Source organism: Nannospalax galili, unplaced genomic scaffold (genome assembly GCF_000622305.1).
Source record: "Nannospalax galili isolate Female #2095 unplaced genomic scaffold, S.galili_v1.0 scaffold846, whole genome shotgun sequence".
Taxonomy (NCBI): domain Eukaryota; kingdom Metazoa; phylum Chordata; class Mammalia; order Rodentia; family Spalacidae; genus Nannospalax; species Nannospalax galili.
Window position 1 is genome coordinate 1,502,312 of NW_008356458.1, and position 12,153 is coordinate 1,514,464.

A 12,153-nucleotide genomic window follows, 5' to 3' on the forward strand; every position below is an offset into this window, starting at 1 on the left:
ACTCCTTTGTGTTCACATACTGATCCAGCTATCTTTGACATACTCTTAACATTCTAACAATATGCTTAAAATTTTCATGTGAGCAAAATTTCCCTCTGTTCTACTAATAAATAATGGTAAGTCATTGAAAATGTCTGCATTAAGTTGGAAAAGGGAAGTACTACACAGATACACCAAGGTTGCCTATGGCTTATGGCAGTCAGTGATAATTGTTAAACTTTCATCCAGCTATCTTTGACATACTCTTAACATTCTAACAATATGCTTAAAATTTTCATGTGAGCAAAATTTCCCTCTGTTCTACTAATAAATAATGGTAAGTCATTGAAAATGTCTGCATTAAGTTGGAAAAGGGAAGTACTACACAGATACACCAAGGTTGCCTATGGCTTATGGCAGTCAGTGATAATTGTTAAACTTTCAAAAGATTACTTCTAGGGCTCCTTTGTGTTTAAGCAGTCTAATTAATACTTTTTATTAGGATCTTGGTGGAAACACTCACTAAAGGATACTGCACTATGCATGAACGGTTAACTAAAATGCAGAAAAACAAGACAAAAATTGCCCACACAGCCTAACAGTTATGAGACCATCAAGCACCCATTCTGCATAAAACTCTGGAAGTTACGAATTTTACCCAAAGAACATTAAACATGGTAGTACACTGACTAGAGCATGAGGCCCTTTCATGGAAACTCCATACTAATTTGCATTAATTTAGGACACCACATTATTTACAAACCCTCACACTACCCTGACGCAGAGTAAGGGATGATCAAGAGGATTTTTATGGTTATAACTGAAACAATCTTTGTGTATTTTTAAAGTATCAAAAAGCCAACTTATTCTAAATTTAGGAATTAGTACACTTTTCCTTTATGTAAAAATTACACATTGGGGAACCATATTTTATATCTAAAGCTAGGTATCTTTTTTTTTTTTTTTCTCTAAGAGAAAGAATCATTTAGTCAAAGGAAATACTTCTTAGGAAGTAATGTCTAAACAAGCTTTTTTTTTTTTTTTCCCAGTGCTGGGGAATCAAACCCAGGGCCTTGAGTACACTAGTCAAGAACTCAACTACTGAGTTACATTCTAAGCCACAATCAAGCAGTACTTTTAACAGAACCTACTCTAAGTCCATTTTTTTTTGTGTGTGGTTAACAGCTTCTTACAAACTACTAAAAAGCTTTCCTAGCAAAAGTCTGGAAGGCTAATATTCTACTTTTCTACTATCACTGAGTGCTATCCCAAATGAAACCTTTCCTTAAAGTAACATACTGAATAGCAAAAGTGTGACTGATCATACTTTTAGAAGTTTCTTATGTCATTAAAAACCAAAAGCTATTAACACATAAATGATAAACAGTATCAAGAATATGTAACAACTGTTGACACTTTACTACTATTACAAGCTGCTTTTTCATAAATATTTCCCTGCAAAACTTTTAGAAGCTTCAGTTATGATCAGATGCAGCATTAGTTCTGCAACAGAAGGTGTTTAGAAAATGAATCATGAGAGCTGAGATTCTTTCTTAAAGCAGGAAAAAAAGCAGCCGGTCTTTAATTCTAGAAGAGTCATAAATGACTGTCTCACCTTCTGGTATTTCTGCCACCATTTACATGAATATTGGTCTTCCCAAGAGACAGGTTTTGAAGGAAACATCTGGCACTTATTGAGTGATTCCAGCTGAACTGCAGACATGGTCGATGGCAGCACACACTCTGGAAGAATCTGGACTTTAGCTTGCTGGATTCTAAAATACAGAGAATCAAGAATGTGGTTCAATTTTAGGTAACTAACTCAACTGCAAATGTCTTGATACTAAGGACAATTTTAAATACTAAGACTTTTTCAAGTTCCTTTTTTAATCCAATCTACCAAATGCTAATATTAATATATAAGGCATTTTCAGAAGATAACTTCATTTAATAAATCATAGTAGTTACTAACTTAAGGTACAGATTTTCAGTCTGAGGAATCAAAAAATATTTTACATTTCAGATAAATATTCAGACATAAAGGAAATAGAATGTTTATTTTTTTTAAAAATCACCATAGAGGCTACTACTAATTATGTTGACATTTCTAACTTTTAGGCATTCTTAGGTACTCCAACCCTCCACCTCCCCACTCTCTAGGCTGCCTGCCTCTCACATTCTTTGTCATCAGACATTCAGGTGGAGGAAACAAACCTATTTATAAGGACAGGGAGTGGAGGATATTAAAAATTGAGACCAACACATTTCTTTGAGAGGTCTTAGTATAGTAGGTCTGTGGAATACTGGTGCAAATTCCCCTTCCCAAGGCTTGTCTAACCGTGTCAGTTTGATGTCAGTCTTTACTAGAGTCAAACTTCACTAGAGGAAAACTCTGTTCCTTGACCTATTTTCAGAAAGTGACCTACTGCCATCTTGTGTTCTGTTTTTACACAACCAAATATTGAAGTCACATAGCCAGAGAAGTACACTTTCTCCAAGGCAATTTACTTTTATAGTTTCTAGAAAATATTAGAAGATAATCAAAATGGTGTTACTATGTAGACAAGAATTTAAAAATGGAGCTGTTAGCAAAATCCACAGTAACAAAGCAGCCAGCTAATTACCACAATAAAGAACCCTCAAGAGATCCCTGTTCCACTCATTCATGGAACATTATGTCCTAAACATGGACTATAAGTAAGCTTCAGTTACTGTTCTCCAGCAGCCCATCTGAGGAAGTCAGGCATACAGCCCTGTAAAAGTTACAAGTTTGCACAATGAATGCTCTGGAAGGAAATATCAGGAAAGAATGAAGCCCCCCAAGTCCAGAAACTCCATATGATATTCCTTTACACAATTTATTGTCACAAAATGCTGCCTGACCCACCTGCACTTTCATGATGAGTATTTACAGGTGCTTACTAGGTAAACAGAACTGACAACAACAAATTCTTGCCCTCATGTAGCTCATGTTCTTACTGAGTCTTAAAATCCTCAAACCTTCCTGTGCTGTGATATCATACTGCAGAGAAGTCTGACAGAATTTTCAACTTTAACTACAGACCAATGACCAATTCCCTAAGACTAGGAAGAACCCACAAATCTAAAACTTTATTAGGGCTTCATATGTGCCAGAGGGAACTGGCCCCTTAAGATATGACACTGCATATCAAGACAAATGCTTGGTTTTATTTCATGTCCTTTTCCAAGATAGATTAAGAAAACTGAATTTAGCCAAAACCAAACTAACCAACCAAATAACAGCAACCAAACAAACCATAATATTCTTTGATCTTCTGAAAAAATAACCATGTGAACTGCACCACACTGCACTCAAAGAACTTCTAAACTTTACAATGTGCAGAGACAGCAGATTACTCATGTAAGACATCTCTGGAGGACAGAAAATTCACACTGCAAAAGCTACAAACAGTGCTCTTGAATACAGCACAGGTGCAGCAGTGCATAGGTGCTCATGGCACAGCTGCTCTGGTGAGACACGGGCTGCCGACAGAATAGCTGTCCTGGTGAGACACGGGCTGTCAGCATAGCTATCCTGGTGAGACATGGGCTGTCAGAGAGCATGGCTGTCCTGGTGAGACACAGGCTCAGAAGCTTTTGGCCTCACCATCTTAATTCTGCAAAGGTCTTCCATCCCAAAGAAACTGTGGCCCAAATGCCTCATCCCTTGGAGTTCACAGTACCCTTCTTAAACCTGGAGGGATATGAGTCACCTCAGATAACTTTGAAAACTGCCTTACCCCACATTAAATCACATCCTAGGGCTGGGAGATGGAAGCTGTGGTTAGGATAAACATGAAGGTTGGAAACTACTGGCCTACACCTTAGAAAGCAAAGACAACTAGTAAAAAGTTACAAAATACAAGGGGTCAGTAAAAGTAAAGGACCACAAAGCCATCTCATAGTAAGATGTTCTCAAAGCAATAAAACATTCAGAGTTTCTTACCCATCTGACTGTGTTCGCAGCTCAAGGACTTTGAACCTCTGCCGCCCAACTGCTTTCACTTTCACTACTTCGATTCCAAACTCTTGTTCTTCTCGATAGGCATATATTTCTGCTGTGGTTCCAAACTGTGCTTCCCTTTCTTGTACATTACTTCAAGATAAAGTTTAAAAGGAGTTTTTAACATTTGGCTTTTAAATATGCAAAACTGCCAAAGCAATATGAATGGAAAAACAATATAGTAACCAACCCTCACTGCAAAGCTGCTCTACAAGGAGGCGCCTGGACGTACAACTTGAAAGTTGCAGCGTGAGAGTAGACACTGTAGTCACTGAAATGACCTAAGACTGAAAGACTTTTAAACTGTCCTTTCCCAAGCCGAACATTCTTTCACCTTCTTAGCGCATGGTGACTGCTGCTGTGTATATGGAGAGGGCTTCCTGCTTTCCTTTCCTGCCTCTACAACACATTCCTGCCATTTGCCATGGATGACTTCAAGGACAGCTTCAGTTTACCACTGGTTTGTACTGGTACAACTTGTGAGTTTTGAGAGGGGGAAAAAAGAAACCACCGTTTAGTAATCTTTTACATTAAAATATAAAAGCTCCATTTGCCTCTGAATAAAGACAGTTCTGGAGCTCAGATTCTAGGAATGTTTTTCATAAAATGAGTGAAAGTTTTTCAAGAAGCATACAGTTAAATTGTGTATGGCAGTAAATGTTTGACTTAATAATGAAAATAAGATACTCCAATTTGGACTTTTACTGGACAAGTTTTTAACTTCCCATTCTTATCCAACATCTCCTTTACATGCAAAACTTCAGTCTCCTTCGCCTTCAGGGCTGACCTAGGCTGTGACAACAGGAAGGGCTATATGTGAAGCAGATTTACCCAGTGCTTTACCTGTATGCAAGGACTGCAAAGGTTCTGTCTTTCTGAATTAAATTCCGCACCATACTGACTTCTTGAGGGTGAGAAAGCTGCAGTGGTAATGTCTGCCCGGGAATCAGGATCATCATCACTTGGGGCAGAACTGGAATCACCTGACAGCTGTCGTCATCATGCAAAGTTCTGCCATGAAACTCTTCCATATCAGCTCCCAGATACTATTGGAGAACACATACAGTTATGACAGACTCCAAACACACATACAAGCTTAGCACACTAAAACCCAAGTCAAATGAAATACGTAAACAGAACACACATTTATTTAAACAATAAACTTGATTATATAAGCACATGGCATGAAACTAATTTTTAATGTACTTACTGAGAAAAATTCCCAATCTTTTATGAAGAATCACACTTTAATGTTTTATAGTCCAAATTATCTTATTTCGACCAAGAAGTATCTCTGTGTCCACATACAACAACTGATAAATATAACATGTGACTGTGTAAAACAGCACCTGGCACCCCAGTATTACAGAGAACACACATAATGGCTCAGTTACTAACAAAATCATACAGAGGGTGACAGTTTCTCAAAGACTCATACTAGGATATAGCATTAGCAGGTTAAAAATTAAAGTTTTTATGTTTATATATTAGAAAACAGCCAAGAATCACATGAAGACATAGTACTAAGTCGCTTAAAAAATGTACTGGAAAACGGTCCAGATCCTTATAGTTTCTAGAGTAAGCTAAGATCCAGGAATCCTTAAATCAGTCACTTGTATTTAGGAACTTCTACCCACAGTCAAAAGTACATCTATTATATTTGGTCAGTTACTAAATTACATACTGTATGTGAGGTTGGCAGACTGGTGTCAAAATTTATGATGTTTGGTTTTCTGGCTTCTTTGCTATCCTGGTCCTCAACTTCCATTTCAATATCTTCTTCTTCTTCACTCTCTGCTGCAGAGGTAGAATAGTAAAAGAAAAAAATGAGATGCATAAAAAAGTCACATCTGTGATCCCTTTCAAATGCCTTCTTGAGGAAAGAAGATCTTACAAAGCACTTGGCAATCACAGTACTGTGCAGGGGCAGAGAGCCTCTGGGGCTCAGGCTGGTTTCTGCCACAGAGACTTTCCTCTCTTTTAAAAATCACTTTCCACTTTAGGACAGTTTAAGATTTACAGCAATGTGGGGGAAAACAGTATAGTGCTCAAGTATGCCAAGACATCACCTTCCTTACAGTTAGCATCTTCTATTCAATTGGTATCTTGTCACAGCTAAGTCATCAATATTGGCACATTACTAGTAAATCAACATCTAATTTTATTTAAATCTCCTAATCTCCAATTCCTGTACGAATACCACTTTATTTTTAGGGGTTCCTCAGCCTCCTCTGGCAGGGTGGCTGGTCAGTTTTCCTTGGTTTTGAGGGCCTTGACCATTTTGAGGAGTACATGTCAGGTATTTTACACAGGATCTCTCAGTTGGGATCTGCTTGATGTAATTCTCAGACTTATACCAAGGTTATGTATGTCAGGTGGAGAAGGACCGTCCTGTTTCCTCACATTATATTGAGGGTACATGCTGTCAACCTGACTTACCCCTATGATGTTAACCTTGATCACCTGGCTGTGGAAACAGTTGTCATGTTCCTCCACTGTAAAGTAAAATGACTTTTTTCCTCCTTTCACACTGTCCTCTTTGAAAGCAAGACACCAGGTACAGCCTACATTTAAAAGGATGTGTATTAGGGCACCTGGACTTACGGGGTAAATAGCTAAGTAAATGATGTGAAAATCTCCTGTATGGGAAACTTCTCTCTCACCAGTAATTAATTTTCACATCTTACATAATGAATTCTACCCGATTAAAACCTCAGCTTCCTCATCTGAAAAACGACAAGCTCGACGACACAATCTATGAGGTTCTTTCAAACTCCAGTTGTAAAGAGTTTCTCCATGAGAAACAAAGCAAGGAAGAAACAAAGCAATCAACCAAAGATTTGTTAATTAAAACAACAAAGCCTGTCGATTGAACCGGGTAGAAGGAACTGCTCTCTCCAGGGATACTATTTCGTGGCTGTCACGATCATCTTTAAAATGAAATGTTTGCAGTTATTCTCTACAAACTTTGCTTTGTAACTTCAAATTTAAAAATAAAGCACAAAGCATAAAATATATTTGAAGGAAAACCTCAAGAACTTCTCCAGACATTTTTTAAATTATAAAACTAAGTGGATCACCTTTAAAACCTAATGTCACCAATGACAGAGATGAAAGAAAGAAAAGAAAACAGTACCACAGAGAAAGGTTCTTCTATCAAGTGGGAGTCAGCTGTTCTTGTGACAACTATGGGTACATTTCCCATTCTAGGATTCTTAACCAACAGTGAATTTACTCTTAATGGTATTTGGAACTGTCTGAAGGTTATCTCTGATTATCGCAACTAGAAGAATCCTCTGGGAATCCGGAGTAGCCAGGGATGCTGTTAGGCATCCTGCATTAAGGCTCATCTCATAAGGAATTCTCCAGGCTGGAGCGCTGAGAGTTTCATGGTTGGGAAACACTGGCCTAAACTCATAAAACTCACTAAGTCTTGTTTCTATTCATATATTTTTAAATGCCCCAAATAAATTTCTAAATCCCCAAGGTTTCATTACTAATTGGTCATTGTTTCTTTTACGAAATCATTATTTAGATCAAACCACCTGTAACTAGGTCCCTGAGAGAAAATACAAAGATTTTGCCATAGGTAATTGCCTGGGACTTTATACTTATTCTTATGGATTCCTAGATATGATGCTTTGTCAAAAAGGATAACATAATTATTTCAAGTTATACGTAGTAGTCAGTGGCTTAACATTTCTTAACATGTTTTTCCTGAGAACAGGAAGTTTCATCAAGAGATAACAAAAAATAAATTGATAAGAAAAACATTCTGAATCTAAGTTTTTGCATCCATAACTCTGGAAACCTAGGTTTTACTTGACATTTGAAGAGACCCACTTTCACCTCTACTACAGCAACTTTAAAAATGAACTATTAGCTCAAAGATGAATTAGCTTTAAAATTTACATTTTCATTCTCCTGACTTTTTAAGTGAATAAAAGTTATATATGGTAGCTATTCTCATAAATATTGCTGAACCCCACTTCTTCCATTCAGTTATGTTTGTCTTGGAATATCATTTGGCCAGCATGGAGTCTTCACACCTAAAATATTAAGCAACTTGCTTAGCACTTAAAGACAATTACCCTTCAAAGCAACTTACATTACCTCAATTCTGGGACAAACCAGTGTTTTTCCAGAAATAAAACTTATCATTTGGAAAGCTATTTTAATCTGTAACATCTCGGGGCCCACTTATTTCTGACTTTTTAAACTGAAAAACCACACACTGATTGTTCACAGTCACCAGGATGAAGCCTGCTGATTCATGTCATGCAGAAGCACCACGCGAATGCCAACAGAACATTAGTGTCCTCCTCCTCCTAGTCACCATTCTCCTGCATTTCACAGTAGAGATGAGGTCTCTGAAATCTCTTCTGTTGAAGGATGACATACCTACTTTTATGCCACTTCAGTTAGGACAGCTTCTAAAACAACTACTGACTCTGTTTTACAAAAAAGGTGCCTCTTATATGGTGGGCACACACCCAGCATTTTCCCCTTCAGTCCACACTACCACCTAGGGACACAATAATACTCTTAGCGCAGCTTTCCCATGGCAACTACCTGAAACTGGAAATCATTTGATAACTCACAAGAAAAGCTTTGAACTCCAATGACAAAAGATGCAAGTTTTCCAACAATTTAGAACCAACCTATTCCCTAAGTCTTACCTTCCTCAACCATTATTCTAAGTGTATGTTTTTGGGTGTCTCCAAATCTACCTCCCAAGATTTTTTTTTTCAATCCCTCTGACCCCCCTGAACAGTCCCTACCTCTGAAGAATCGTAAGAGAGGTGGGGGGCACAGCTCACAGGTAGAGGGCTTGCCTAGATGTGGGAGACTCTGGGATCCATGCTAGCATAACAAAGAAACACTACTGAAGAATCCTAACAGCATCCATTAATCTGGCCCTAAATGAACTGCACCTGGGAGTCTAATGATACACAATAGCCTCACTTCAATTGTGAAACTCCTTAGGTAGAATCTTGTGTATCATAAATTTTTCATACCAACAAAATCTAACACATTGCCTGGCATATGTGGAATGTACTCAGTCATACTGTCTTGTCGCCAGAATTCTGTGTTAAGCATAATTCCTTCCTGCCCTTTTAATATTCAGTACTCCAATGAGGCCAAGGTTTAAACTACCATAAAGTAAACAGGAAAGAGTCTTTAATACCACTCTTTTAAGTATCTTAGAAGAAAGCATATATCTGCAAACCTGAGAACATCCATCAAATACTGCCTCCACAGAGTAGTTAAGACGTACCAGCTGTACTGACAACCCAGCACGCCTCAGAGTCCGGTTTCTGCAACTGGGTGACTCTGCAAGTCACTGAATGTCCATAAATTTAATCTCTACACAATTTCTCGTCCACAAGCAAAGATACGAACAGGTGACAGGTCTAACAACCAAAGCAGAAATGCACGCAAAGCATTTAGTTGAAGACGCATAGGGTGATTAGTGCTTAGTACATATTAGCTGTCAGTCTTACTAAAAAACAAGACATGCAGGAAAAAAGAAACGGCTGCTAATGGGGTCCGGTCCCCCACCTCGCCCAGTTCCAGAGCATTTCCACTTAGGATAAGTGCAGGGATAAGGATGGGGAGGACAGGATCCCTGCCCTGGGCAACAAACGCCCCTCGCCCCTAACATTCCCCACGGCCAGGGAGACGGAAGCCGGGGAGCAGCGCCGAGAGCCGCGGGGTGAGGCCGATGACAGGCCGCTTCTCGCCGCTTTCGTGCCCCTGACGCTGTCCCTGGCTGTCCTGCCGGGGACCGCTCCGGGCCTCACCCTCCACCCGCTGTGGGGCGCGGGTCCCAGGTTACCAGGCAGCAGTGGCAGGTGGTTGCCCATGTTGTGCGCAGCGTCCTGAGGCTCTCCCTCGTCGGCCATGTCTGTTTACCCGCAAAGGAACCTGGGACAGGGCGGTGCCAGGATGCAAGGGGAGGGTCCGCCCAGCGCCTCCGCCGCTGCGCGTCGGGGCCACAGCGCCTCCTGGCGGCTCCAGCGGGGCTCACAGGAACCCTGCCAAGATCTGCAAAGGATGCAGGAATATGCCTCAGGAGGACCAGACCAGAACCCAGCATTGTCCACCGGCATCCACAACCAGGCGTCCACAGCACACGTTTTAGAGCCCTCGCTTCTTCCCAGCCCCTGCCTTCACTTCTCTACTCAAGACATTTTTACAGGTGGGAACCTGAAGCCGAGTTTTTAAGTCTATACCTCGTTCTTACAGGCGGAGGGGGCTGAGAGCAACTGAAAACCTGCATCACCTTCCATTCTCAAGAAATATATATCTGCACATTTAGAAAACGCATCGGCTTTTTCAAGGGCAATGGAAAATAGCTGATTTTTAACAAGTTCTGAAGTGCTCCTAAGTAGTCCCATATAAACATGAAATAATCTGAGACATGCAAGAACAGAATAAAAAGTCCTGTAAATTAACTGGTAAATAAAATAGTCGGGTTATAAACTAGACTAGTCATGATGATTTTGACAAAGTGAGAATATATCAGTATATGGCAAAAATTAAAATATGCTTGAAGAAAGCTCAGTGAGGTGGTGGCAAGATTTTCAAGATTCTTAGAGGGCTGAAAAAAGTTTTCTTAATATCTTTTCAACATGTTTTGATTGAATAAAGAAAACTGAAAAACGTTTAAATCATATGTCTGAAGGTGGTGGGTAGAGAATGAAAGAAAAGATACTATAGAGAAAACTAATAAATCCAAGGCTTTAAACATTTTTTATTATTTTAATTATTTTTTTCTTTTTATAAAATTGCCTAGCTGAAACGCCACAGGCTAAAAATGTCTGGACCATGAATTTTCAACCAATTCTGTACCAGTAGGCCTTTTATTGAGACAGGATCTCACCAGGCGGGGCCTCAAAGAGATCCACCTGCCTCTGTCCCTCAAGTGCCGTGATTAAAGGTACCTGCTACCACACCTGGATCTTTTGACCCAGATCACTCTGTGACTTAGACCAAGCCACTTTATATCCCTAGGTCTCAGTTTATCCAGTGTTAAAAGAAGAGCATAACAAATACTGCCCCAGATGTGCTGCCTTTAATAATGCCTTCAGTATTAATGCCTTGTATTGGGTTTAAAACAATTATCTATGCTACTGTGCTGTTAGTAGTGTTAAGGAGATCATTCTAGTTAGTTAAAGGACAGTTCTGTTTAAGAATGCCAGAGGGGATGTGCACCAGAGAGCAGGAGGGGGTGGGGAAGATGATGAGTATTAGAGAAAAGAGTTACTTCATGCATATATCTGTATATGTTTATATATATTATATGGTGTTAATGCATGACTAATTTAACTAGTTTATAGAGTTTCAATAAATGTGTTTTAACTGCAGCATAATTTTCTTTATACAACATCTGGTTTCTATGTTGTGTGTTTGTGTGTGCACATATGTGTTTGTGTTGTGGAGTATACATATGCCAGTGCATATGAAGGTCAAAAATCAACCTTGTTTGTCATTATTAGGCATCATCTGCCTTGTTTTTTGGGACAAAGTTTTCCACTGACCTGGGCCTCATAATTGGACTAGCCTGGCTGCCCAGTGAGCCCCAGAGATCTGCTTGTCTTCACCTTTCCAGTGATAGGATTACAGATGTTTCAACCATGTTTGGGTATTTTTAAGTTTTTTTTTTTCCACATGAGTTCTGAGGATTGAACTAAGGTCCTCATGTTTGCACAACAAGCACTATGGCAACTGAACTACCTCCCTGACCCTGGGCAGCTAATTTCTAAACAAGGAAGTTCTGACTTTATTGTGCTTCTCCAAGAAGTGGCACTGGAATTGCTGTCTGAACCCTGGGTCAATCAAGAATTCCCTAGACAATAAAGGACAGCTGTAAGCATCCATGCATGTGGCTGGAAAAGCACTAGCTTGCTCTTTCTTCTTTTGCAAGTTGCTGCAGGGTCACCGAAGTTCCCGTCTGTGTGTCTTTTACTCTGCCTTCTCATCTTTTATCTCCCCATCCATGCAAATTCACCATCTGCTTCCTCTTCCATTTTATCCCTTTGGTGTCTCCTCATTCATTCATAGCTTCATCTTTCAATAGGGATCACAAAAGACATCACAGAAGAAAATGCCTAAGTGAGCAGGTTTCTTGGAATAAAGTCCTGGTT

The 12,153-nt window shown here is 39.5% G+C and overlaps 1 protein-coding gene across 2 annotated transcripts in view; it reads right to left on the bottom strand.

The window, feature by feature from the left end:
- Positions 1–9,924, bottom strand: part of Crbn (cereblon) — a 19,678-nt gene extending 9,754 nt beyond the window's left edge. Inside the window, exons 1-6 of one of the 2 annotated variants that reach the window (XM_008854557.3) lie at positions 9,843–9,924; positions 9,282–9,417; positions 5,688–5,800; positions 4,847–5,049; positions 3,947–4,096; positions 1,595–1,754 (exon numbers count right to left, since the gene is read on the bottom strand). In XM_008854557.3, coding sequence (XP_008852779.1) covers positions 1,595–1,754; positions 3,947–4,096; positions 4,847–5,049; positions 5,688–5,771 — 597 coding nt within the window. In that variant the 5' untranslated portion in view covers positions 5,772–5,800; positions 9,282–9,417; positions 9,843–9,924. The remainder of the gene's footprint in view (positions 1–1,594; positions 1,755–3,946; positions 4,097–4,846; positions 5,050–5,687; positions 5,801–9,281; positions 9,418–9,842) is intronic. The other variant, XM_008854556.3, reaches the window with a different exon arrangement.
- Positions 9,925–12,153: the final 2,229 nt, after the last annotated feature.